The sequence below is a fragment of the Xiphophorus couchianus genome, chromosome 18 (genome assembly GCF_001444195.1).
Source record: "Xiphophorus couchianus chromosome 18, X_couchianus-1.0, whole genome shotgun sequence".
Lineage (NCBI taxonomy): Eukaryota > Metazoa > Chordata > Actinopteri > Cyprinodontiformes > Poeciliidae > Xiphophorus > Xiphophorus couchianus.
The window spans coordinates 25256692-25282811 of NC_040245.1; the positions used below are offsets into that span (position 1 = coordinate 25256692).

At 38.7% G+C, this 26120-nt stretch overlaps 1 protein-coding gene across 3 annotated transcripts in view; it reads right to left on the minus strand.

Moving 5' to 3' along the window:
* LOC114133241 (roundabout homolog 2) overlaps window positions 1-26120 on the minus strand; it is a 98236-nt gene that overhangs the window by 12314 nt on the left and 59802 nt on the right. For all 3 annotated transcript variants that reach the window (XM_027998978.1, XM_027998980.1, XM_027998977.1), the window contains 11 exons: window positions 22634-22715; window positions 22318-22486; window positions 16027-16193; window positions 13650-13771; window positions 13250-13466; window positions 12984-13102; window positions 9956-10127; window positions 3615-3821; window positions 2783-2825; window positions 2554-2687; window positions 2164-2451 (listed from right to left, as the gene is read on the minus strand). In XM_027998978.1, coding sequence (XP_027854779.1) covers window positions 2164-2451; window positions 2554-2687; window positions 2783-2825; window positions 3615-3821; window positions 9956-10127; window positions 12984-13102; window positions 13250-13466; window positions 13650-13771; window positions 16027-16193; window positions 22318-22486; window positions 22634-22715 — 1720 coding nt within the window. The remainder of the gene's footprint in view (window positions 1-2163; window positions 2452-2553; window positions 2688-2782; window positions 2826-3614; window positions 3822-9955; window positions 10128-12983; window positions 13103-13249; window positions 13467-13649; window positions 13772-16026; window positions 16194-22317; window positions 22487-22633; window positions 22716-26120) is intronic.

A 26120-nucleotide genomic window follows, 5' to 3' on the forward strand; every position in this document is an offset into this window, starting at 1 on the left:
TGTGGATGTGAGTGGGAGGAGATAATGAATAAAAACGACTTAGGTTCATTTGAGCTTTTGAAAGGCATCTTAACTTAAGGTTGGAGAAAAAGAAATGGATATTAAACAAAAAAAAAAAAAGTCTGGGAACAAGACGATTTTGAAACTGTTTATTTTTGCCACATTCAAGGTCACTCCCACAGCTGTTAGTTCAAAATGGGAATAGATCAGGAGGAGGATGCAGCTCTCATTTTCTGTAACAGGTGATTTCTTTTCTTTCTTTTTGAATGGTGGTGAGAGCTTCTCCTCACTCTGCCCGTTGTTTTTGTCCAGTGTGCTCCCTGTCTGACATCTCAAGGTTTCACAGATCAGAGCGGCAGCAGCAGCATCTCAGGGAAAATGTTCGACTGGCAGAAGACGCAGTGAACTATCGATCGAAACCATTTCAAAAGGTTGTAACAAAGTCGGTGGATCTCACAACAAATTGATGGGTTTTAAAAACAGAAATAAATCGGATTGTACCAAATTCTGTGTTATTAATTCCTTTCAAAATGACGGTCAGAGACAGTGTAGAGTTGTGTCTAGGAGGAGCATATAGTCGTACTAACTACATATCATGAAGGAGGGGAACAAGCAGGACTTTTCCCTATTTAATAAATAATAATAAAATAACATAAAAAGTGGGAAATAAAAAAAAGACACCTGTATCAAGATGACAAGACCCCTTACTCTGGTTGAAAACCGACACAGGTTACCATGAAAGTTTCCTAGGATAGTTTTGTTTATTTTATAACATTGATGGTCTGCTATGGATAAATTTCCAGTCCACAAGCAAATTCAGATTTTGGTGAGAAAAACAAATAATTTTTTAAAATTGTTCCTAAAGTGGAGACTTTTGAAAATGATGTGGCTCTCTGGGACTAGCTTAGTCCTAGCTTAACGTTAGATTGTTTATTGAAGTAAGATAAAAAATACTGACAAGTTCACTCTGATTGTCAAGAAGAAAAGTACAAAGTGAAAGTTTTGGTCTGGCCCAGTAAAAGTCTGGACTTTTAACGTGAAATGTTATGGCATGATAACTGGGGTTTTCATGCTCAAAAACCCTCCAATAATTTTGGACCAAAATTTGTCAAATACTTTTTCCACATAGGGCTGAACCCTTCCCATTGTAATTACTCAGGTAAAGTTTTTATTTTAAAATAAACTTTCAAATCTTGGTAGGTAAATTTTACAAAAATATGTTTTTTAAATTTTTCAAAACAGTTACTTGTTCTCCTGGCTCCTCTCGATGTGAAGGAGCAGCGGCTCTACTCTGAGTCCCTCCCGGATGACTGAGCTTCTCACCCTATCTCTAAGGGAGAGCCCAGCCACCCTACGGAGAAAACCCATTTCGGCAGCTTGTATCCACAATCTCATTCTTTTGGTCATGACCCAAAGCTCATGACCATAGATGAAGGTGGGAACGTAGATCAACCAGTAAATCGAGAGCTTTGTTTTTTGGCTCAGCTCTCTCTTCACCACGACGGACCGGTACAGCGCCCGCTTGACGGCAGACGCTGCGCCAATCCGCCTGTCGATCTCCCGCTCCCTTCTTCCCTCATTCGTGAACAAGATTCTGAGATACTTGAACTCCTCCACTTGGGGCAGGACACCCCCCCTGACCCGGAGAAGGCACTCTACCCTTTTCCGGCTCAAGACCATGGCCTCAGATTTGGAGGCACTGATTCCCATCCCGGCCGCTTCACACTCGGCTGCGAACCGCTCCAGCAAGAGCTGTAGATCACGACCTGATGAAGCCAGAAGGACCACATCGTCTGCAAAAAGCAGAGATGAGATCCTAAGGCCACCAAATCGGATCCCCTCAGCACCTTGGCTGCCCCTAGAAATTCTGTCTATAAAAGTAATGAACAGAATTGGTGACAAAGGGCAGCCCTGGCGGAGTCCAACTCTCACCGGAAACGAGCCCGACTTACTGCCGGCAATGCGGACCAGACACTTGACATCGGTCATACAGAGACCTGACAGCCCGTATCAACAACATTGATTTTTTTCACAGTTTATTTTCAGGACATGGAAACACTTTTTAAAAAATGTGTAAAAACATATTTTTTTGAAAGTTACCTTTTTTTGAAAGTTGCTTTCAGTGCAACAAAACAAAGAGTTTGTATTGGGGAAGTTACTGACCGTTGCTTTTCTTGGTGTACTGGAGTTTGGCATATTCTGACCCCGACTGGCCAGACTGGATGGTCCAGCGGTCCAGGTCCTGCTCCAGACCCAGAATCCCAGCACTGGACAGCACTGGGTTGCTGCTGTAGGGGTCTGGACCCTGGTTGAAGGGCACGCTGGAGTAGGTGTCGTAGTAAGACAGCAGGTCGTCCTCGGCCGCCGTGTTGATGGTGCTGTAAATGGGACTGTCGTTGGACGCCGTGCTGCGCTTCTCCGTCTGACTGGGGTAGTTGATGATCCCGACGGCTGGACCGGAGGGAAAAAACAAACAAACAAACAAGTTATACTCTCGGCCGCAGCCCTCTGTGCTCCTATTCACCTGCATATTCAGCTTCCGAGGGCTCTTACAGTTATAATATCTTTCTGAGTCCAGTTTTCCAGAGCAGCAGTTGACGAAGTCTTTGCTGTGAGTGAGGTTTGGAGTGGGCCAGGAGTCCGCCAGCCAGGGGTAATTGCCCATATTTGACCCCAACAAGCCAGGCCTTGAGGGAGTGAAAGGTGAGAACGTATTAGCGCTGTTTCTATTAAACCCAGAGTGTCTCTTATCATGTGAATCAAACCTTAAAGAAGAGTTTACCCTCCATTGATGATTCCAGATCCTTCACTGTGAGCAAAGCCAACTGCAAAAAGGAAAAGAAAAAGAGCTACAATATAAATCATGTTTAACAGCGGAGAAGAGAAAGCTTTTGCCTTAAGACATCTCTCTTTTTTTTCTTTCCTTCAAAGACTCTAAAGAGAACATGTGTGTTTAGCCCTGTATCATTACACCTCGCAGTACATTCAACTAAAGGCAGGTTTGAATTAATTTCTATGAAAACACACTTCTGACCTAAATACACTCAGACACACACAATGGATGGATTTACATTAAAGCACGCCTGCAACAAAAGGGAGGCGGCGACGCAAACTGACACAATCATGAGAAAATCTAAATCACAATAATATAACACATAAAACCAAACTACATGTGCTTCTGAATGCATTAGGAAGTGAACAAACGATGTGTTTTCACTCATACACCCCAAGGCTTTGTTCTAAATCTGTACCGCTGCCGTTTTATTCTCCGCTGCCTTCAGTCGCGCAAGCTAGCGAGCTCGGATAATAAATACATTTAAATGAACTGTGGATGAGATTAAAGTGCAGGATTTGTTTTTTGCAAAAGCACACAACTGAAATTGAAAGCATTCATCACCATACAAGACGTTCTCCCCCATCCCCAGAGGTGCGTCAGGAAGTTTGTCACTGTCACCGGGTTGAGCAAAAACAAACTGTGAACTGCTGAATCTGTTTTTTTCCCCGCGTCTCGTCCCGTTTTGTCGGATGTGGCGACTTTGAGGAGTGGATTGATGATGCCGGGTAGCCATTTTTGCTTGTCAGAAACGGAACAGGTACCGTTCTGGCTGCCTCACCTGCCGGCGTGTACGCGAAGGATGTGGTGTAGTGGCCCAGCTGCTTCCTCCTGCGGTGCCGGCAGTACAGCAGTCCGCCGGAGCCCATCAGAACCAGCCAGGCGGCCACGCCAAGCCCCGCGATGAAGGCCGGCTGGCGGATAACGCTGGCGATTTGCTCCGCCAAGCTGAGCTCGCCGCCTTTCTTCACCTCCACCGGTTGTTGAGCTGAAAAACAACAAAAATACAAAAACAAACACACACAAGGTCAAACCGCTGAATATTAAAGGTTTACAGTAGTTTAGACTTTGGGTTTTGCTTTGAATAGATGGGTTTCCTACACCGTCTGGAATTTGGTTTTAGGATTTTTAGTGAAGTCAAGTTTACAAGTGTAGCACACATCAGCAACAGGGCAGTTCAAAGTGCTTTACACCATATGAACAGAATATAGTAACCGATTGTCAAACACCAAACGTTACATTTTGTCAAATACCATAATCAAAATCTTCAAGCAAATATCGTTACTTTTGCATAAAATAAAATCCTCAATGCAATTCAGTCATTTATTGCCAAAAGATGATTTAGGCAAAGAAAAAAAAATCACTTTTGACAAAAAATGACTTAGGCCGCTATTTTAGGAGCGTGACTAAGTGTGGTTCAATGTCCCACACTTTTACTACTAATCAAAGACAAGTCTGGGGTTTGATCCTTGATTTAAAGGAGCTTAAGCAGATGTTTCAGCATCTTTGCAGTTTTCTGGAAGTTTGTTCCAGATTTATGGTGCGTAGAAGCTGAATGCTGCTTCTCCATGTTTGGTTCTGGTTCTAGCATTATCTTAAATGTGGACACATATTTACCTTTCCTGAGTTTAATACATGTCAGATTGTCTTGAATTTCATCCATCCATCCACTTCCGTATGTTTTAAATTTTGCAGGGTTTACATTAAAAGTCTGAAATAATTAAATAGTGAAGTTTTGTATCTATTGCGTTAAAGTAGTGTTTCTCAAACTTATTCAGGCTGAGGACCACTTACCCCTTTTAACAAACACTCATGGAGCACCTAATTTGAAATTGCCCCCATAATAACACAACATTTTAATGCCTACATGAAACAAAAAAAAAAAACTTTGCTACAACTGTTGTCCTCTGATAATGTTTGTAATTTTGAAGCATAATAAAAGAAAAATAGACTTGAGTTGCTTTGGGAAAAACAAATATTTTGTATCATAACAAGTGTTCAAAAACCAAAGCTCTGCAGCTCACCCTGACAAACTTTCCACCGTTTTCTTTTCAGTGACACAGTCTTAAGCCATCTAGCCATTATCATCACACAATGCTTCTGTAAGCTAACTGTAGCATCGCACTTTGAACTCGCTTCACCGCAAATAAACGGTTGTTTACGTGCAGTACCTTGGGGCACTCGCGGGTGACCCAAGGGTGACCCTCTCAATGAGTGTGAGAGACCACAGTTTGAGAAAGACTGCGTTAAAGGACTGCAAAGATTAAACCCTGATTTAACAGTGTGTTATTTAAGTTAGACAGGCTTTAAGCACTAAAGGCTTTGGATAAAGTTTTCTCTCTCAGTTGTCTTTGTAGAAAAGAGAGCAAGGAAATAGCAGCAGCAGCAGCTAGGAATGATCAAACTTCTCTAACATAAAAATAAATGTCAAAGTTGAAGGTGACGAAGGCACAACGGAAAGCCGAAACACCTTAACCAGGGGCGATAAAACAAATAAATAAACGCAACATCTCTGACATGTCTTGATGACAGCAGTTGATGTTGGGAATAAAATTGGCCAGAATCACAATGGACGCTCTATTCTACCTCCTGATCCCTGTCAGATTGGTATAAAAGAAAAACAACAACAATAAAAACAAATATATAAGGCCACAAAGTCGCAGACAACTCTCTAAATCTGTTTTCACACCAGACCTTGAGCTGAAAACACGATGTGCAGAATGTGTCCACTGTTTGTTTGAGTTTATTCACCTCTGGTGCCACGAAGCACAAGCATCTCCAGCTTTAAAGAACCTGTCCGCACATCTAAATACAAGCTAATTGTAGAGAAAATACATCGTGTTCCAGATGAATATACATTTGCAGTAGCATCATTAATGCAGCTATTCTATTTTAACCAGGGAAGCAAAGCGACGACATGTCCCAGAAATCCCAAGCAAGAATTTTGTATTTATTTGCAGAAAATGAGAAATGGTCAAAATTTCGAAAAAGATACAAGATACCTCAAATAAAGCAAAAAAAAAAAAAAAAAAAAAAAAAAACAATAAAAAAACCAGTTCATATTTAATTAGAAACAGCAATATTAATGTTTTAACTCAGGAAGAGTTCAGAAATCAATATTTGGTGGAATAACCAGGAGGTTTTCAGTGGGGTTCAGTGCAGTGGGCTCTTCATTTTTCAGAGCTGTACATATTGATTTTACCGACCTACTTGCTACTGTACACTGGTCCACTGGTCCATATCAATAAATTAGAATATTGTAAAAAAGGACAATATTCCTTGTAATCCATTTCAGAAAGTGAAATTCGCGTATTCCATAGATTCATTAACACATGGAGTGCGAGATTACAAGCTTTCTAATCCTTGCATAAAAAAATTATTAAAAAAATCCAAAATCCATTGTCTCATAAAATAAAAATTTGACATTAGATTATTTAAAAAAAAAGAAATGTTTCAAACAGAAATGTCAGGCTTCTTATATTTATTTCTGTAAACATTCATGATATGTTTACAGAAGTTCTTTTGCATAAATCACTGCATCAATGCGGCGTGGCATGGAGTCAATGGGCCTGTGGTTCTGCTGAGTTCAACAGATTTTGCTTGACACTCCTCTCTAAGTTACAGCTGTGATTAATGCTAGGGCACATTTTCCTGCTGGACTCTTCCTTCCACTTAGCTTTCCATAAACATGCTTGGATGCAGTAACAGCCAGATTCTTTATCAATGACCTTCTGTAGCTCATCTTGGTTGAAGACTGTGTCAGTAAGTGTCTGCTGGGCCGCTGACTGAAGCCAGCCGTCTAACATCTCTGTCCTGAAAACCACAGTTGTTCTCATTTTTCCCAGAAACCGAATTTCGGGTTTCAGTTTGAAACACACGAATCTGTGTGCGACGAACATCTGTAATATGTAAGTTCAGCTTTTCAATTTCATTACAGAGAAAATGCGTTTGTCTAATTTGCCGAGATGCACCTGCATGTGAGATTTGAGACGTAATGGCTTTTCAAAAATTCAGCCGCCGCGTCCCTTTGTAGCAGCAGCGGTGGCAGCGTCCTTGTTACTCTGGATGGTGACAACCGCAGAATACAATGTGTCTGGACTTTGACTGGAATGATGATTTCTGCGCCTTCCCACAGCCCGTCTACTGAAATCCAATTAATCAACATAGACGCGGGAATGGATGTAACACTCCTTCAGCCTATGGCTGTAAGAAGCTCTGGGTTTCTAAGAACTAATAAAGACTGAGGAGAAGCCCCGAATCAGAGACCAATCATGGAAATATATTTTCAATGCTCAGGGTGACTCTGGTTATACGCCATGAAGTAATTTCTCTTAAAGGTTTGGTTTGTTTTTCCATTCCATATACTAAAATAAAATGGTAGGACTGAGCAAAGCAGTATTCTATTAAGTTTTATAAGCCATTCAATTAAATATGAAAATAAATAAAAATTTAAAAAACAGTTAAAGAGACACAGGAGAATATAGTAAGTGGCATTGATTTGTGGAGAATTTTCTCTTCATTATCACCGTTAGGCAGAAGAAATAAGGCTGAATTTATTCTACTGAACATCTTAAGAAATTTTGTTAAGATTTAATCCAAGATGTACTTCTGCGTACGTATTTAGGGAAGCATATCAGGGCCATTATAGAAAAAAAACAAAGAGAAATTTTTCAGCCCAGACAAATTTGACATTTTTAGATTTATCTCAGAGATTTTCTAGGAAAAACAAAAGCAATTCGAAGCTTAGAAATTTCGAGGACATTTGTAAGTTGAAAATTTGCCAGAAAGAAACTGAAACTTTCCAGGAAAAAGTTTGAAATAGTCAAAACTTTTGGACTTTTCAAACTCCGACTTTTGACTTTTTCAGACATTTTTTGTGAAAACTCTGCTTAAAATGATGAGCTTCACTCAATGATGAGTGAATTTGTATTAATAGTTGCGATCTCAGAGGGTCTGTTATCTGCTCTGACTGGTGTTATTTGTTTCCTTTCAGGCTTCCCAAAAAATCTGGTTAGCATGTAGATAGCATCTAATGGTTGCTATGGTAATCTCAGCAGGCCACTTCTTTCCCTGCATTTCTCTAATGTCTTTCACTTACCTTACCGTCGTCCTCACTGTGTGAGACAGGAGGAGAAACACGTCCAATCTAGAGAGCTTTGGCTAAAACATATGCAAAGTAATCAATGTTTATATCCATAGATTCCAGGAAACAGGAATCTATGGATTGTGAACAGATTAAAAGTAAAAAAAAAAAGATCAAATGTTTCAGCAATATTCTTTAAGGTTTAAAAGTTTATGCACTGGTAGTTTTTGCTAAAACAATTATTTCCTCCTGGGAGTTTTTATTCCTTGCAAAATGGAAACTTTATTTTGTTGTTTTTGTTTTGTTTTTTTGTTTTTTGGTGTGGGAGTTTACACCACTGCTACAGAAAAAAAAAAAAATTCCTTATAGCTGTTTACACATCTTTACACAGTGTGCCAATAGAGGGAAGTAGAAGTTTAACTAAACAAATATTTCAACATTATTATCACGCTTACGAAGCCACACATTCAGACCTCTGCATGCTTCCACACAACCTCTACTCTCTCCTAACACACAGACAGAGGAAACACTGCATGACAGACAGACAGCTAGACAACTCAGTGACAGCTGGATGGAAAGGTAGGGAGCAAAAGATATGGTTTCATAGCAGAATGCAAATTGCTCACATTCATCCTAAGCAATGGTTAGACTTCCCAAAATTACACTGTACACTTTGTGGCAGGTTTTACACACTGCCTGAAATATTAAGCTTCCTGGAAAACTTGAGAAGACAAATTAAAGCAATTTAACTTAAAAATCTCTCAGGACCGTCAGAAGATTTACAGTTTGAAGAAAATATTAGGACGAATTAAAACGTGATACATGTGGTGGCTTGACTGATTGCTGGCTTTAATATGAATGGATCATTTTCAGGTTTAGAAGCGAAATAATCCAACCTCAATGGTTTTCTGTTTCATGTTTCACAGAAAAAATACATAAGTTTAAGGGTTTTTTGTTTCATAGAAATAGATTTCAAAAAGAGAATGAATCACAAATCTTTGACAAACCTCCAGAAAACTGCAAAACAGCCGAAACACAATCAAAGTTAAAAATGTGTCTGTTTAGAGTGGCCTTTGAGTCATAACAGCTGGAACGTTGATTATGGTGATTATTATTCATGATGAATTTAATGTTGGCATTTGACAAAATATAATGCTTAATGCTTGTTTCGTAGTTGGTTATTGTACGTTTTTATCATGCAAAGAACCTTGAACTGCTTTATTTCTGAAATGTGCTAATCTGACTTACATTTTTAATCAGAAATTAATACTAAAAAGAAGAAAACAAATAGGCTTTGTGCTCATCTGCAGTAAACATCTTTATTCATACCACCTTATTTAATCATTCTCTGATGATTTGAAGAACCTTTTAGTAACGTAAAGTGAGTAAATATTGTCAAATCAAAAAAAAAGTCAGTTAATGTTTCTGTTTAGTTTAAGAATGAAATAAAAGTGGAAGCAAATTACCATAATAGGTCTTTAAATAATGTATCATATTCTCCTTTTTAACATGACAAACATGTTGGAGATGTTGGAAGTCCAGCATAAACCCCACAGAATACTCATAACTGGAATATCTCAATACTTCTCCACGATGATAACTGTATAAAATGCTTCTGATTGGCATGTCGAGGGATGTGTCACTGGAGTTATTTTGCAGTCTGCCAGAAGTTGTCAGTCAGATTTTGTCACTCCAGTTTCCAGCGCCTGCAAACAAACACCCAGAGCTGCTCCACATATATATTCATCTCCCTAATTTGTGAACACGCTATGTTTGGAAGAATTTGAAGGAAAACACCAAGTAAACATGAGGCTACTGCTTCAGATATAAAAAGATCTTTTTTTCTTTTTCTCAGTTTGAATTCTCGACTAACATCTTTCACACCCCCCGAGAAGAGTGATAATCGCACACCGCCCTGTTTTTAACCCGCTCAACGACACTCGGAGGACGGCTTTCACCCGGGGTAAGCTCAGCCTGCTGGGAGTGCGTCCTGCCATATTCTGCAGAGCGTGGCGGCTGCAACGGTTTGAGTGACTCACCGACAAGCAGGCTGACAGGCAGACTCAGCGCGCCCACACCCAGACTGGTGACAGCAGCCACCGCCACCGTGTACTGGACGTCAGGGAGCAGACCCGTCAGCAGGATGGACAGAACAGAACCGTCCACCGTTCGGTTTATCTGACTCTCCGCGTCGCCGGACAAACACCAGACCTGAGAAGAGACGAAGATGAGCAGGAGTTAATGTTTGCTCCTTCAGCACGAGACAAGGCGGCTCTGATCATGACTGGTTTGAAAAAAAAAAAAAAGGACGTAACGTTTAACTCTGACCTTTTTGTGCTTTCATATATGGATAGAGTAGAGGAATTTCGATGCTGTAAATGTGGAAGTTTTAGGTCAACAAATGGCTAAATCTTTCCAGATTAAAGCTGCATTATGTAACTTTTATTTTTTTTAAAATAAGAAAAGTTTTCTTATTTATTTGTTAAAACAGTTTGTTTGCAAAAAAAATCAAGTTCCTATGCCTTCTCCCTGATATCCTGCTGCCATCTGCAGAAACATACCGCTTCATCAGAAACAACCAATCAGAGCCAGGAGGAGGGTCTTAGCGCTGTCAATCACCTCGTGTATGTGCTATGACCCACAATGCCAAATTACAAACATAAAAAAACAACAAAAAACTTTAAATAGCTCTTCTTACACATCGCAGTTGTGCGCTACCTTATGTTAATCTATCACATAAACCAAAAACATCCGTTGGGATTTAATTGGGATTTTAAGAGTGAAAACATGAAAAAGCTAAAGTGGTGTGTAAAGGGTACATTTCAACCAATTTTCTTTTATATTTATCCTAATCGAGCTCTTATATTGAAAGCAAAACTTAGCTTGAAGAATCCAGACTCAAAACAGAAGATCTCTTTCTGAATGATATCATTTTAAACTACAGTTGATAAGGACTCATTCTGACAGCAAAATATCTTATCTGATAGGAAACAAAAAATAGAAAGAATATAAAGGCTTTTCGTCCCGCTTCTGTAAATTAATCAGCCCTAATTTTGTCACGGAAATTTTTATCAGTAACATAGCAACCGTAACTCAGATTCTTTCCAGCTTCTGCTATATATAATCTGCATATCTATCTACATTGATATTCAGGAAGCGACTCTTTCATTAATTAACCTTTTGTGAAGTTCTGCAATGAAGTCGCTGAAGGTTATAATTAACATCTGTGCTGCAACACCAAGCTCTCTGTTTAGAGCGAAGTGCTTTTTAAAAATATTTAAGGCTTTGATTAACAAATGCAACACATGGTTCCTTGGAAATGAGAACCTTTACGATATTTGGTTGGATCCTTGCCTTCTGCTGCTAAACATTGAAATGAGCTGCCTTCTATTTGTTTCTACCTGTACTCGCAGATGGAAAGAATACGTCAAAAACAATAGAGTTGAACTTTTTCCTGGATTAGCAGCCTGGTGATTAGTAATCAGTGTTGTGCTAATGCTAACGGACAGACAATCAGGACTCTGTTCTTTTTCTCTCTTTCTCTGCTCAGCAAACAGATGACAGGAACAGTAAGTGTTTAGCAGACAAAACTGATGACAAAACAAGAACTGGCAGCACACGAGCAGCAAAAGAGTCATTACTAATTGTTAATTACAAATCAGTGTTTTTCACATCCATCTCAGCAACAGCTCTGTACACCTCTGAGTAAAGCCTGTGGGAAAAAAATACACAAAAAGCAAAAAGACCAGCTTGTTTTGTTTTGAATGATTTTGCTAGTCTGTTACCTCCATCACACTCTTAGGTGTGTGTCTTACACTTCTTTGGATGCTTTGCATGAGTAACACTCCGACATATTCTACATGTCAGATAATGTAACCCAGGTGATGTGACCTGAAGCTAAGCTAAGCTAATTTTGTGGAAATTTGGAAAGGTTTGGTGCCCTAATCAGCACAATAAAGAGATGCGTACATGCTGTATATATGTACAACGCCAAAAACCTTTTTGTACAGTGAGTCTAAAAAACATGTTGCAGAGAACACTAGATTTAGTAATTCATGCTACACTATGCAGATGCTCTCTCTGGACCGATGAAGAGTTTCTCCCGCAAGCATGCTGACGGGTTGAGGTGGCCATCACAGCAGGATGATTTTGCCCTATTTCATCATTAATTCAGCTGATAACTGTTTGACTTTTGAGTGGCACTTGAATGGCCAAGAATAGAGAATCAAATTTGGGAGCCACAGATGAACTTAAGACGCTAATATGGTCAAACGAAAAATTTATAGCTAACACTGAATTTCAGTTTATGTATATGCAGCACAACATAAACGATACACATACTTAATAGAGTTGAGATTTCATGAAATGTGATACATTATCTAGACCAGCTTTGAAAATCCGATACTTTTACTTATTCACCTTTGCACATTTACATATTTTGCTTGCTAAATAAATATTTAGCTTCAAATGAAATAGTTAGCTCGCTATTTAAATATTTAGCTTGGAGTTAAATATGTAACTCCAAATATTTAGCCACAAAGTAAATATTTAACTTGCTAGCTAAATACTTAGTTTGGAGCTAAGCTAAATATTTAGCTACTTGCTAAACAAATAGCTTACTAATTAAGCTATTTGTTTAGCTTGCTAACCAAATATTTAACTTCAAACTAAATATTTAGCTAACATATTTCAACTGGAGCTAAAGATTTAAGTAGCAAGCTAACATTTTAACAAGACTCTTCAGGGGTTTTCTTCTAGTTGCTCTTCTGAATAGGTCCCATCTGTGTAATGCATATTTGTCTTGTTAGTGTTAGCTACTAACTCTAGCAGCTCCACCAGAGTTAGCTTACGCTAACTTGTAAGGTTTTGTAAGCCATGTATCCTTTTAATGCCACTTCACAGAAATTTACTAATTGGTGTTGATCTGTTACATAGCATCTGAATAACATCCATTGAAGTTTGTGGTTGTCATGTGACAGACCTTTGGTAAAAGTGAAAGGGTATATTTAAATTTAAAATGCTCTATATGTCACAAGATAGCAACAGGAAGGTTTTCAAAGCACCCACCTTGTACTCTAGGATGATGCCAGTCTGAACGTTATGAGGCGGTGGCTCCCAGGAGACACTGATACTTGAGCTATTGGTGAGCTGCACCACTGAAACAGCCTGCGGAGGGCCACTTAAGGCTAGAAAGAGGAGAAAATATTGAGCTAAAATGGGTGAACAAATGTTAGATGACAGCGATATAGCTACAAGTCCATGTTTCTGCATGACTTCCAACACATTTCTGGAAATAGCTGATGTAATCTGCTGCATTGTTGGTAATCTCATACCCTCGTCAGGGGTCCGGACCAGAACCATGAGACTGTCGTGGCCCTGTAGCTCATTGAAGTAGGGCCGTATCTTGACTTCATACTCCTTCTTGCTCTGGAGATCTGCTAACACCGCGCTGTAGTCAGATGTCGCCTCCACATCTCGGACCAGCCAGGAGCCCCCGACAATCCGGTAAAACACGCGGTAACCCTGGATGTACCGGGACTGACGGGCGACCTGGAAAGAGTTGGCAGGAAACAAACGAGCACATCATCCACCTTCCAGCAGTGTTCGGGCTACCACAGATCCAATTTGTTTCATGCACTGTGTGAAGGAGCTACTAAAGCTAATGAATGAGGATTAGCGTTGCCTTTTGCCACTTCGATAATTAAAACATCTCCAGCCACGAAGTGAACTCACAGTCCAAGAAATCCTGGCAGTGGTGGGAGAAAGAACCACGGGCTTCTGCAGGTAGATGGAAACCTCCCCCAGCTCTCTCTGAACTTGCCTGTGGTCCACGCCCTGCTCTGTTGGACTCCCATCTGACTCCACAAAGAAATGAGATAAAGCCAGAAAAAAATAAATAAATCAAAGCAAAGCACAGCTGAGCAGCAGCCACTTAGCAAAAAATGAAGAAAAAAAAAAAAGACGAACTTGAAATTCAACATTGCTCAGGGCAGAAAAGCACCACGCTGAGAAAGCAATTAGTTATGACACTGTACATGAAAAACAACTTCTTAAAAGAGCACGGCACATTATCTCTGCTCTACATCCACTATCTTTGTTTTTCTTTAAATATGCAAAAATGGAAGTGCACACTGAGGGAAATGGACAAGTGTAAAAAGCAAAGGATTTACTAGGAAAGTGCAAACGTTCGCGTTTTACAGGAAATGCCGGTTATTTGAGATCAATGCAACATCTTTCCCACACATTTCGACTGAAAAATAAATACATTTTTTACAAAAAAAAAAAACAAACATGGAGCAATGTTCTACAATAAATGTGCAGATTCTTAAGTAATCTTAAATTTCAGCATTTAATCTGGGATTGATAGAAATCTGTTCCGGTGACACCCACAGAGTTATTGTCAGATTCAGTTCTGGACTTTGGATAGACCAATCCGAAATTAAAATGTTCCTCTCGGTAAGTTTTTATTTGGTGTATATTTTTTATTTTTTTTTTACATTTGAGGGCAGTGGTGCCTCCAATGTAAACCCAAACCCAATAGCTAGATGAATAAATGTGGAATAAATGTTTCTTTTTTCTTTGTGCCACCCTATTTTTCTCTTTTCTTTTTTTTTCTTCTTTTTTTTACTGGCCTGCTCTTGCCACCCTTAGGAAAACCTTCTGGGGTTTTCTCCCGTTTGAAGGAAGTAATGATGGTGCAGAAAAATAAAACTGCCTTTCATGTGGTTTTCTAACACCATCTGGAAGTTTTGATTTTAAAATGATGAATATTTAGGAATGCTATTGAATTCAATACCCAATAATGAAGAAAACGTCAGCTCACAGATCATACATCCACCCGATGTTTCCCTGAGGGAACACTGTTCATTTGGTGATGTTGTATAGTATATATACTTTGTTTTTTGTTAAGCATGCTCTTTATTCCCGTCATTTAAATCAGATTTCATCAGAGCACAACACATTCACCTACCCAGTTTTGGAACCTGTTGTCTGACCTCGATGTTTTATGTGGAACAAAAGACTTTCTGCCTAGCAACCCGGCTCCTTACTCCAGATCCTTGGTGAAAACAGGAGTTTGTTGTCAAAAGTAGCCCACAGCTGCTACTTCCACAAATCTCAGCTCTTTTGTTGTAGTTGTCGGCCCTGTGGCAGCCTCCCTCTCCAGTTTCATTCTGATATCATTTTCAGACAAACGACCAGTTGATATCAATCAATAACACCTGAATTATTCGTACTGCTGATTATTTTAATTCAACAAAGGAGTTTGTTTCTGATACGGAATGAAACAGGCACAAAGGGTATTATTTTAAAAATTACAAGGATAATAATTTCTCTGTGTTTTTGCACATTTTCACTAAATGATAATGTCAAACGTTATTCATATCCTTTTCAATCAGTAGAAAGCTTTAAATTGCATGATAGTACTCAAACCCTTCCTGTAGTTGCTGGCCTGCATTTTCTATTTTTCCACTAATATTTTGATTATTTTCTATGACGAGACCAAACTGTTTAACACTGAAAGGCCTAATTTTATTATCAACCTAATTTTATTTTCTTCAAAGAACAATTTCAAATTGTAAGATGATGTCCAGCCACAAGTAGATGTTGGCAAAATACAAATATTAGATTAAGCATAAATTTTATTGATAACTTAGGTTTACAATGATTATATGGCATATTTTTGTGCCCTTCTTCTGATTGATACATTTGCACAGCAAGCTACTTTTTGATCTTTGCTCTTCCTTTGAACCGAAAGACGTTTTTCAGCAAATGAAAAGAAGATCCTATCGCAGCTGGACTTTATTTGTCCTTCATTAGTTCATCTACATTTTAGGAAAAGTGTGCACAGAAGAGAACTAAATGCTGCAATTACATCAACCTGTGCTCCAGCATAGAGTTAGTTTGGGAGTACATACTTATGCTACTACAGTGACGCAGTGTTTTATTATACTGTAGTTGTGCAGGACCCAACTCCACAAATTGGAAAAAAAAAAAAAAACAAAAAAACCAGCTGAAGATAGTTCACAACACTGGCGTTATTTTACATCCCAATATATCTGCATTTAATCAGGTGTGTGCAGATCGCTGAGGGCCTCGGAACAGAACTCACCCTGAGTCCGGACCGGCTCAGAGATCGGACTGGGGTCACTGAGGCCGTAGGAGTTGACGGCTCGGACTATAAACAGGTAAACCGTGTTTGGGAAAAGTCCAACGACCGTGTGCCTCTCGTGCTTCACGTGGTCCGCAACGGTTTGCCAGGTGCTGCCCACCGACTGGCTGCGTGAGAGAAAAGAGCACAAGGGAAAACAGGATTATTAAAACTTGTTTTTTAAATCGGAAAAAAAAATACATTAACTTTTTCGATTACAGGTAAAAAGAAACTGTGAATGTGACAGGAATACTAATATGAATCCCTCCGATCCTAATCAGGAGGATGTTTTCCACCCCAAAAAAGAACACAGATAATCAAACAGGCTCTAATATCCTGGGTTTTTCAGCTTCTGTAATTTATCATTTCATCTTGATTGCCGTGGGTTTGAGCACAATGGTTAGTTCAGTGATTGCCGCCGATGAGAGCACGGACGGATGAAATTGGAAAAGTCGGTGTCAGAAGGAGAGATCTGAAGTTCACATCCTGTAAAATTCAGTCACGGTAGTCGTCCTGACAGATGATAAAAAAAAAAGAAAAGAAAACACACATTCAAATCTCACGAGGCTGCGACAGCTCCAAGCAATAAGTCAAGGCGATGGGGTGAATTAGTTCGAGTAAAGATTCTCTTTAAATGTCTAATAGAATTTCTTTCTCTATTGGAGGGAATGATTGTTGTACTAGAAAATTATAAAATACATTAGAAAGAGACACTTAGAAAGCTGAGAATGAATAAAGACTTTGAATCCGTCGGTGAATGAAACATTATTATGTCGCTGTCATTTTTCTACCACATCAAACGTTGGCAACAATCAAAATAATACACATGCAGGAAGATATCTAAACAAAATCAGCAGAGAAGCTGCATAATGACATAGAAGGCTAATATAATAACTAAAAATAGCCAGGATATAGGAAAGAATCCTGCGTCATGCAAAATAATTTTAGCAGGTGGTTAGTTAATGTCTTTGGGTTTTCTCCAGTTTGTCATTTTGCTTAGTTAGGATTGTTGGGCTTTTGAATTTGTAGTTGTGTTTAGTGAATTGTTGAAATTGAACCGAAAACATGACTTAAACAAAATTTGACTTTGTAATTGGACAACTTGAAAGTTGGCCTCTGTCCCTTTAAGAAGCTCCTGCTCTTCCTGAAACGCCGCCTTCAGTAGGTCATCACAATGCTTTTCATTGCACCATTTACAAACATTCTTACGAGCTTTGGACTGAACAGTAGTTTGCATGATGAGCTCAGCAGATGAGCAGTTCCACCAGGTGTTTGCTAATTCCTGCTGCCACTAGTCTGGAGGAGCTGAGTGACAGCGGTGTGGGGGTGTTCTGGGAGGCAGATGCTGCTTTGGGGAAATAGGCGAAGCTTTGTGAAAACAAGTGCTTAGGTACCCCAAAGGTTGCTATGGGAGATTCAAGGATTTCTCATGCATGAAATAATGAAAGAAACACTCCAGGTATTTATTTTTTGATGAGGGAATGACATTATAAGATGATATAAAGCTAAAGAAAAAGTCAACTTTCCATAATAACCACCTTTAAGGATTCCATTTTCAGCAGTGGTATAACACAGTCTTGATTGTGTCACTTAGGAGAAAAAAAAAGTCTAATTTGTGTACCAGCTTATAGAAGTACCAGAAATGTTCATGTTCTTCACCACTTTCAAATGATCCTCACACTTATTTAGTTCCTTTAAAATGAGCAGCACAATCGTTGCCAGGTTATATCCAGCCCTCTTCTTTATTCAGCGCAGATAAATATATTGAAAACTCCAGTTGTTTAGCCTAAAGGTCTCTTTCCAATTTAGCCAGGAAAAAAAAAAAGAAGCCAAGATTGATTAATAATTACTCCACCAAAACAACCCTTTAGCCACATTCAGATTGCTAAGACAAAAGGCATAGTTGCTTTCTCTTTGCCTATTCAATCGAAATTTGCCTGAGGAGAAGCAAAAATAATTGTCCATTTGCCTTAATCAGCAGGCAGAAGGAATTGGCATCTTAAAAACTCAAACACAGTACAACTTGACTTGTTTGTTTCTTCAGTGCGCTGACTTTTTCATCATTTCTCAGCAAAAATGTGAGCAAATATGTCTAATTCCCGCACATTCTTTAAGTAGTTCCTACTGAATGAGCAAGCGGATGAGTTAAAGAGTTCATCACTGGCTTCTCGAATCTTTGAGATTCTTTTTTATCTAAAAAGCATGCGGCAGGTCTCAGCTTGCAGGCAAAGTTTTATTCTCTCCTTTATTGCAGCAGGTTGGCTCATGAAGGAGTCAGTCGAGAAAACGGCAGTTTGGTGCCGTGGAAAAATACAGACGCTATCAAACAGCGCGGCACTGTTTCCCATTTTCCTCAACTCTGTGGAGAGGAAAATAGTGAGGTAATTACAACAAGCAGGTCACTGCTTTTTTTCTCCCCTCCTCATCAACAGGAGCCTTTTTTTCTCACCAAATGTTCTCCGGAGGAGCAGTTCTGCCGTTTAAAGCGTCCAGCTGAAGGTCTAAAATTGGCTTTTAAGTGGCAACAGTGGTTGCTTTACTATAACACTCAACCATTTCTTGTTCTTTACATTAAAGACATATAGGTACCGCGGCTTAGAGGTTATTACTGTTGTCGCGACCTTCTATATTTCAAAACCAAAATTTCCAACAAAGGCCGTGGGTGGTAACAGGAGGTTTGATTTGCACGCTCTTCCGACTTGATTGTTTTGAAAAAATATATACTCTTTATTTCTTGTAAAAAATAAAAATTAAAAATAGCGACAAAACAATTGCTAAAAATATCTTACAACTTAATTGAAAATGAAAGTTATCTTAATTTGATGTTTCAAGTTCATAAAAGTGGTAAAAAAAAAAATCCTTTACAAAACGTCCCGTCAACACGCCAGACATTTGCCAAACATCAGACCTCCACCGAGCGTCCGGTGTGTTCTTAATTACTCAAATTAATGCGAGGGTCTAACAATTACAGAAGTAATCGAAACACTTCCAGATATAAAAAATAGTTGCAGATTTTGGTTCTAAACTAACTTAAATATATTCTAACTGCCCAAAGAACAAAACTAAACTGGCAGAAGTTACAATTCACAAAATTTATAATCAATGGCCACAACAACTGTGAACCAGGAAGGTGGAGAGTTCGAGTTGCGGTTGTGAACTCCTTGTTTGTGAAATCTGTGAAAATCTCTTTAGTGTTTTCTTTCTAAAAAGACAGTATTAATGAATTAACCATTTAAAACTTCCCAAATTACTATCAGCGGTGGCTTTCATGTTTTAGAAAAAGAGAAACCCACACAGATATATGGCCAACATCCATTAAAGAAATCTTTAATAAAAACAGACATTACTTGTCAAGAAACAAAAGTAATACCCAGACTTTGGAGGTCTTACAATTTTAATATTAAATAATACAATGGAAATTTTTGTCTCTTTTCGCACCCAGATTGATGAAATCCATCAAATTTTTATTTGTAAAGTAAATTTCTAACAGTTTCATGTAAACAAAGAGATCCCCAGAGGGAAACAACAATAGCATTTTTTGACCCAAATCTATATTTTCTGAAACAGATGTCAGTGATACAGTTTTACCTGCTTTTGTCTTCGTTATATAGACAACCGAAACTAAAATTTTTGAAAAAGAACAATGTCAAAGGCCTGCCATAAAAGTTTTATGTGCGCAGTACACTCAATATTTCCACTGCAGTATTATAGCGCCACGTGAAGGCCTGGCATAGTCACTACAGTGTTTTGGGCCAGCCTCGTGTCAATTAGTCATCTAGAAAATATACTGTGGTGTGTTTAATAGATTAGTAGAAAAACAGCTTTGAAACACATGTTATGTGCAGAGAAGGCTGAAAAAGCAACTGATGTTTCAACTTGCGCATTAAATGATAGATTACTAGGAAGTGGTGTGATTTTACTTAAGAAACTAACGAGACTGAGATGATAGAGACTAAAAAATGTCTGTCGAAAACATGGCTTCAGACTTTTTGTTGGATGTAAATTAAAAAATGATGGGCCATATTTATATTTCACATAAGATAACAAATGCTGTTGCCTGTAGGCTTTAAGGGAATGTATATCATTTATGTTAGAGTAGAAAATATTCAGAATGAGATGGCCTAGCTGATGGCACTATGTGAAGAACTGAAGGGAAACCAGTAGTCATCCCTGCGGTACACCGAAACCTAAAGGCAACTTGTTTTTTCAGAAGCTCAGTGAACTTATTAGTAATGGTTCTCTTCTTGTTACAGACGTCATTGGTGGAAAAAGCAAATGAAATGAGATCAGAGACGTGGAAAGCCAACAGCTAGTCATAAAGTCACCAGCCTCAACCTTGTCGCTTTAGCCAGCGACAAGGTTGTCGACACAAAAGTCTCTTTTATAGAAGACCTTGAAAATCTACTAAAGTGAAACATTTCATCTTCACTTTGAGTATGAATATGTATCCACCGATCTACAATTTTCACACCAATATGCTATCTTTCCACTGCCGTTACTCACAAGCCTTGGAAGCGTACCTTTGAGGATGCATAATTACTAAGAGCGGGCACAAAGGGTTTGTTTAAGAAGTATGAGTATTAAAAAAAGTGGAGGAGAGTCCTTGAAACTAACCTGTGGTTGTGAATGATACACTAGAAAATACAGGCGAAAAAACAAGCATTTACAAACTAGTTTCTCCGTGCTGAAGCGTGCAGAATTGGATGCATCCATCACTAACTGAATCGTTTTTTGACGCCAGGAGAAATGTATGTACGTGTGTGGGGGCGTGTGTGTGCCTGCACTCTGTATTCTCTGTCTTGCCACTGTAATGAGTGAACTCCATGGCTTGGCATGCATACCCTCTCTGGATTGCCCCAGGACAGGACAGAGCTGCCAGTCTGACCTCAGCAGTAATTGTCTGCTCCTTCGTTCCCTCTCTGCCTTTCTGCAGCCCCCCCGGTTGGTTGTTAGAGCTGCTTTCGCTTTCCCCAGGACACCGTGGCTAAACACTGGGGCAGCGAGAGTCACACTTCCTTTCCCCCAACATAACTTAACAGAACTGCTTCCCCCTTGGGCTCAGATGAGTCATTTCCCAAACTCTTAATGGCTCAAAATGAAGGAGACTTCATTATCGCAGAGCAGTAAGTCAGAAAATCGGAGCCGGAAGAAAAGGCAAAGACTTAACTTGAAGAGACACAAAATCAAAAAAAAACAACAGCACAAAAAAATAATTATTTACTTTTTTGTTGTACGCTGCTTGTACTTAGCATTCTTTGCACTGCATTTTCTACACTGCACACGGTTTTTACAATGCAAATAGACTCACCAGGATAATTAATGTCCCCTTGTTTTATCAGCATTTCATTATAAACATAAAGCTGTGAGTACACAATTAAACCTCACCTCAGAATCTGCATAAAAGTAACAAAAGCCTTGAACATCCATGAGCCTGTTAGCAGTTGTAAAGACGAGGGCCTTCTCTGAATATAACCAGAGTAGGAAAAGTATGAATCAAATGCAAAGGAAAGTGTGAAGGTAAATTAAATGATAGCAGGTTGTTATGTGAGATGCAAATTGTTTTCTAAGGAGTCTTAGCTATTCTGTCAAACCTAAAGCTACTCTCAGAGATCACGCAACGGTTTCTTCCAAATGAACAACTGCAACAACTCAATAGACCGACAGCACTGTCAATGTCAGGTCAGCAACGCTTGTGTTTTACACCAATAATAAGTCTCTGCTGTTGTTTTTTTGCCAATGGAAGGGTGTAAAGTATGGTCTAAGATAAGGATGTCCCAATGTCAGTAGACCAAAGTGCTTGAACGTATCAACTTTTATGGCCGAGAAATTCGTCAACTTTACAGACTCAATAAGTAACAGCAAAAAGTCAGAAATAGATTTGTGAGTGTTCACAATTTGAATCTGACATTTTCTTTAAGGTGTGAAATCATGTTGTACCCAAGAATAAAGAAAGAGTCAAAACTCGTGACATAAGATTCAACTCTGGCTGTTATAAAGTGTTGACACTTCTTTTTTATTAAACTATATAATAAGAGGGAAAAACTTTATTGACTGCCAACTGGCAGCAACTGATTCTTATTCAAACATTGTGGCAGTGAGGTATTTTAATTAAATACTATCAAATCTGAAAAGAAAAAAAAAATAGCAAGACCGAACAGAAACCGATTAAAAGCACATATAAGTGCAGGACGGCTTGGAGTTCAGGAATAACCTCTGGCGTTAAAAGTCTCGTTTCTGCTTTAAAACTCTTACCTAAAGGCCTCGACGACGAAGGAGGTGACAGCATCTCCGCCTTCATGAGGATTGGACTGCCACGTCAGAGTGACAGTGCTTTTGGTCACCTCGGTAACCACGGGTTTCTGCGGCGGTCCCGGAAGCTGGATGAACTCAGACACTCTGGATCCTGAAGAGGCGCCTTCCTCTGCGACACAGAAACGTGACCGTGGCTCGAAACATCGGTTTGGCTGAAACCGGTGCGGATTCTCTCGCGTTAAGTCAACAGATGGGGCTCTCAGAAAGACGGCAGACGAAGTGTGTGAAGAGTAAGAGAGTGTTTTGGTAAAAGTACCTCTGACAGTCAACATCCCGCTCCAGCTGGATTCCCCCGTGGGACTGGACGCGACGCACGTGTACAACCCAGAGTCGGTGTCCTGTCAAAGAAAAGCTCAAGTTCATCAGAGAAACCAACAAGTTTATTCTAATAACTGTCTCATTTTAGAGTTTTACTTATTTTTTGACACTTCAGGTGAAAACGATTAATCAAATTAATCGTGATTAATCAATTATTGAAAGACTTGTCAACCGATTCAGTAATTGATTAATCGTTAACTTGAGAATACACTCTTAAAAAGGCGATATGCTAAAAAATACAATATAATCAAAGCATTTATTATGTTAAAACTACGGAAATTTTATATAGATTTCGCATTTAAGATAAAAACACCTTTGTCTGTGAATATGTTTTACCTAGAACTCCTACAGTGGGATGGTTTTAGCTTCACCTGGTTCAAATACACCAAAGGAAAGCTGTGTTCCTGCAGTTTGATCAATGAAATGTTTATTTTCTCAATTTTTTTGTTTATTTCCATCTTGTAATGTATTTCTAACATTGTATGAAAAGAGACTTAAGTGGTTAAATGAAATGTCTGAAGAATGTGGCAATTTTATAAAACTAATTGACTAATCAATTAATCGGCGGAATCCTTGATAGAATAATTGATGATTGAAATAGTCGTTAGTCGCAGCCCTATTTTTCAGAATTCATTTTCATTTTCTTCCTGAGCTGGAATGATTATAAAGCAAACAACTTCCATCAGAAAAGTGGTAGAATTTCCTAAAACAATTGTTTTTTTCCCCCACTGACACAACAGCTAATATAACTAGCAATGTTTATTTGGGAGATCATTAGTGCTCAAGCTTTCACTTCCTGTCTGGTAACTTGAGATGTTTCTTTAGTGTTGTCCATATGTTTTTTCTTCATGCTGCCATCTATGTTGTGAAGTGCAGCCGTCCCTCTTGCAGCAAAACGCCCCCACAACACGATGCTGCCACCCTCGTATTTCACGGTTGGGATGGTGTTCTCGGGCTTGCAGGCTTCCCGCTTTATCTTCCAAATGTAACAATTATTTTTGGCTTAAATACTCCGATTTCACGCACGTCAGCCCACATGACACGTCTACCAAAATGAAGCCTTTGTCCCTGAGTGGATGGAAAACTGAAATCTTTATGTTGATTTCAGAGTAATGTCTTTGTGTTTTCATAGTGACACTCTCCTACCAGCGTCAACAAGCATCTTTATAAGATCTGTTGCTTGCATGTAGTTAACCCTGGAATAAGAATTTTTCAAACTGTTGTCAAAACTAGTTTAGTTTTGAACTGGAAGATTATGCACCCAAATCTTTTGGGGTTTTTTATAGAAATAATTGCAGCTTTACAATCAGACCACACTAAAAAAAATAACAGTACAGCAAAATTAAAACCATGAAATTTAGAAACATTGATGTGGATTTTTTTTTTCCTTAGCAGACCTCTGACAGGAACAGACAAATTTTTTAAAATAAAAATGATTTTTTTTAAGAGAATGCTGCACATCAGTCTCTAATTCTGCTAATCTGTAAAAAGTCACAATAAGATCTGGTTCAAAGCATTTTTTTTTTGTCAGGTTTTTATAATTTTTCCATCACAAAAAAAAGTATTCTGAAACAATTGCTCCCGGTTTTATTTTGCGGATTACCTTTTCTAGTCCACAATTAGAAGCAGTGTATGCCGTCACAGAAATCAGTGTTTCTTTGTGAAACAAATGGACCTTCTCCTCTTAAAAACAGCAATTATGCTAATTTCTAGAATCAACATTAAAATTCATTCGTTACTATTTTGGAGTCAGAAAGCAAGCTTTTCCTCGAAACAGATGCTTATTTCATAAGTAAAAAAAAAAGAGAGACATTTTCTTGTTTTATAAACTATTGTTGGCTTATTTGTTTGTTTTGAGCCGGTCAACTGTGAGCTAAAGCAGTGAGAATCTATCAGAGCAGCACCACTGCAGCCTGTGGAAACAAAGCAGAAATGGGCCGAAACACATCAGAAAGCCCAGCAGAGCTGAGGGCAACTGCGGCGCAGGGTGATAATTCTGGATAGGTATGTGACTGCCAACGCGCCACTCTCTGCATGCACAGGCCAATGATCCACTGCTGGGGGAAGCACTGCAGACTCCAGCAGCTTTAGGTGAAGCATCCCCGAATTCATGCTCTGCAAACACCCACAGTCGTCACCTGACAACCAAAAACGTCGAGGCGTTTACATCTATCTGTTAGGAACGGATGTGTTGCTGTAATGTGACAAAATGTTTGAAAAAATAAAAATAAAAAAAGGTTATGATTACTTTCGCAAGCCACTAACTTGGGATGGAGAATCTTATTGATTCACATGTGAATATTTCTCACAGACAGCAGCAAAACCAATTATATTTGGTTTTGCTCTGTTCACCTTCACTCTATAACTTGAGTATGTTTACTTTAAATCATTTTTTACTTCATATCATTTAAATTGCCCTTCTTTGTGCCCTATAATACAAATTAAATCAATTCAAATAACGTTTCAGTCTGGGTTCAAACTCATGCTGCTTTTCCAATATTGACACAGTAAAGTGGTCATTTATTGCGCTACAGAAACACAAACTCTTACCGCATATTTTATGCCTAGTTTCTAGTTGTAAATATCTCAGTATGTTTGAAATAAGACAAAACTAACTTTCAAGTAACTTTTCAGCAAGAAATAGGTGCCTGTTTTAAATAAGTAATTTTGTAATATGAATAAAAAAGTACTTGTTCAACTGGCAGGTTGACATTTTTCACATGTGATGAGAGAAAAAAATCTACCAGTGGAACTTTTTAGTAAATATTCAAGAATTACTGACTCAAAACAAGCTCATATTTCTTGCTGGAAAGTTACTCATACATTAGGTTTGTCTTATTTCAAAGCGTACTAAGATATTTACACTAGAAATTAGACAACAAATACCTGGTAAGATATTGTGATTTTGCAGTGTTGAATCTCCAGGGTTCACATAATTACTTCAAGCTTATTACTGCACCTACCAAGCATAGCTAGTTATTTTTGGTGGCTAATTATTCCAAGTATGTGCAGAGGAAGGCAGATAGAGATTTATAATTAATCATCTGTTTTGCGAATGGGAGCCAGAGGAGTTACATACGGTTTGAGGTCGTGTTCTACAGGAATATGTACAGGTGTTTTAAGTTTATAACACATTTTGAATGAAGGAGCCATATCAAAAAAGAAATACAAGCAAAATTTGTAACTTCATGTTTCAGTTACTATTTTTATGACAGATGTAGTTTTATGAACATTTTAAAAGACACTAGCACTTTGATACAGGCTTTCCTGACCACATGCAGTTTTTATTTACTTTTACTGTATTTTTTGTTGTTGAAATTACATTAATGTTTTTTATATATATTGTGTAGCAGACCCCCCCTGTCCCCAAATGAAGGATTGTGGCTTTACTGTTGAACAGTGAGATTTATTGGAAGTAAACCCTG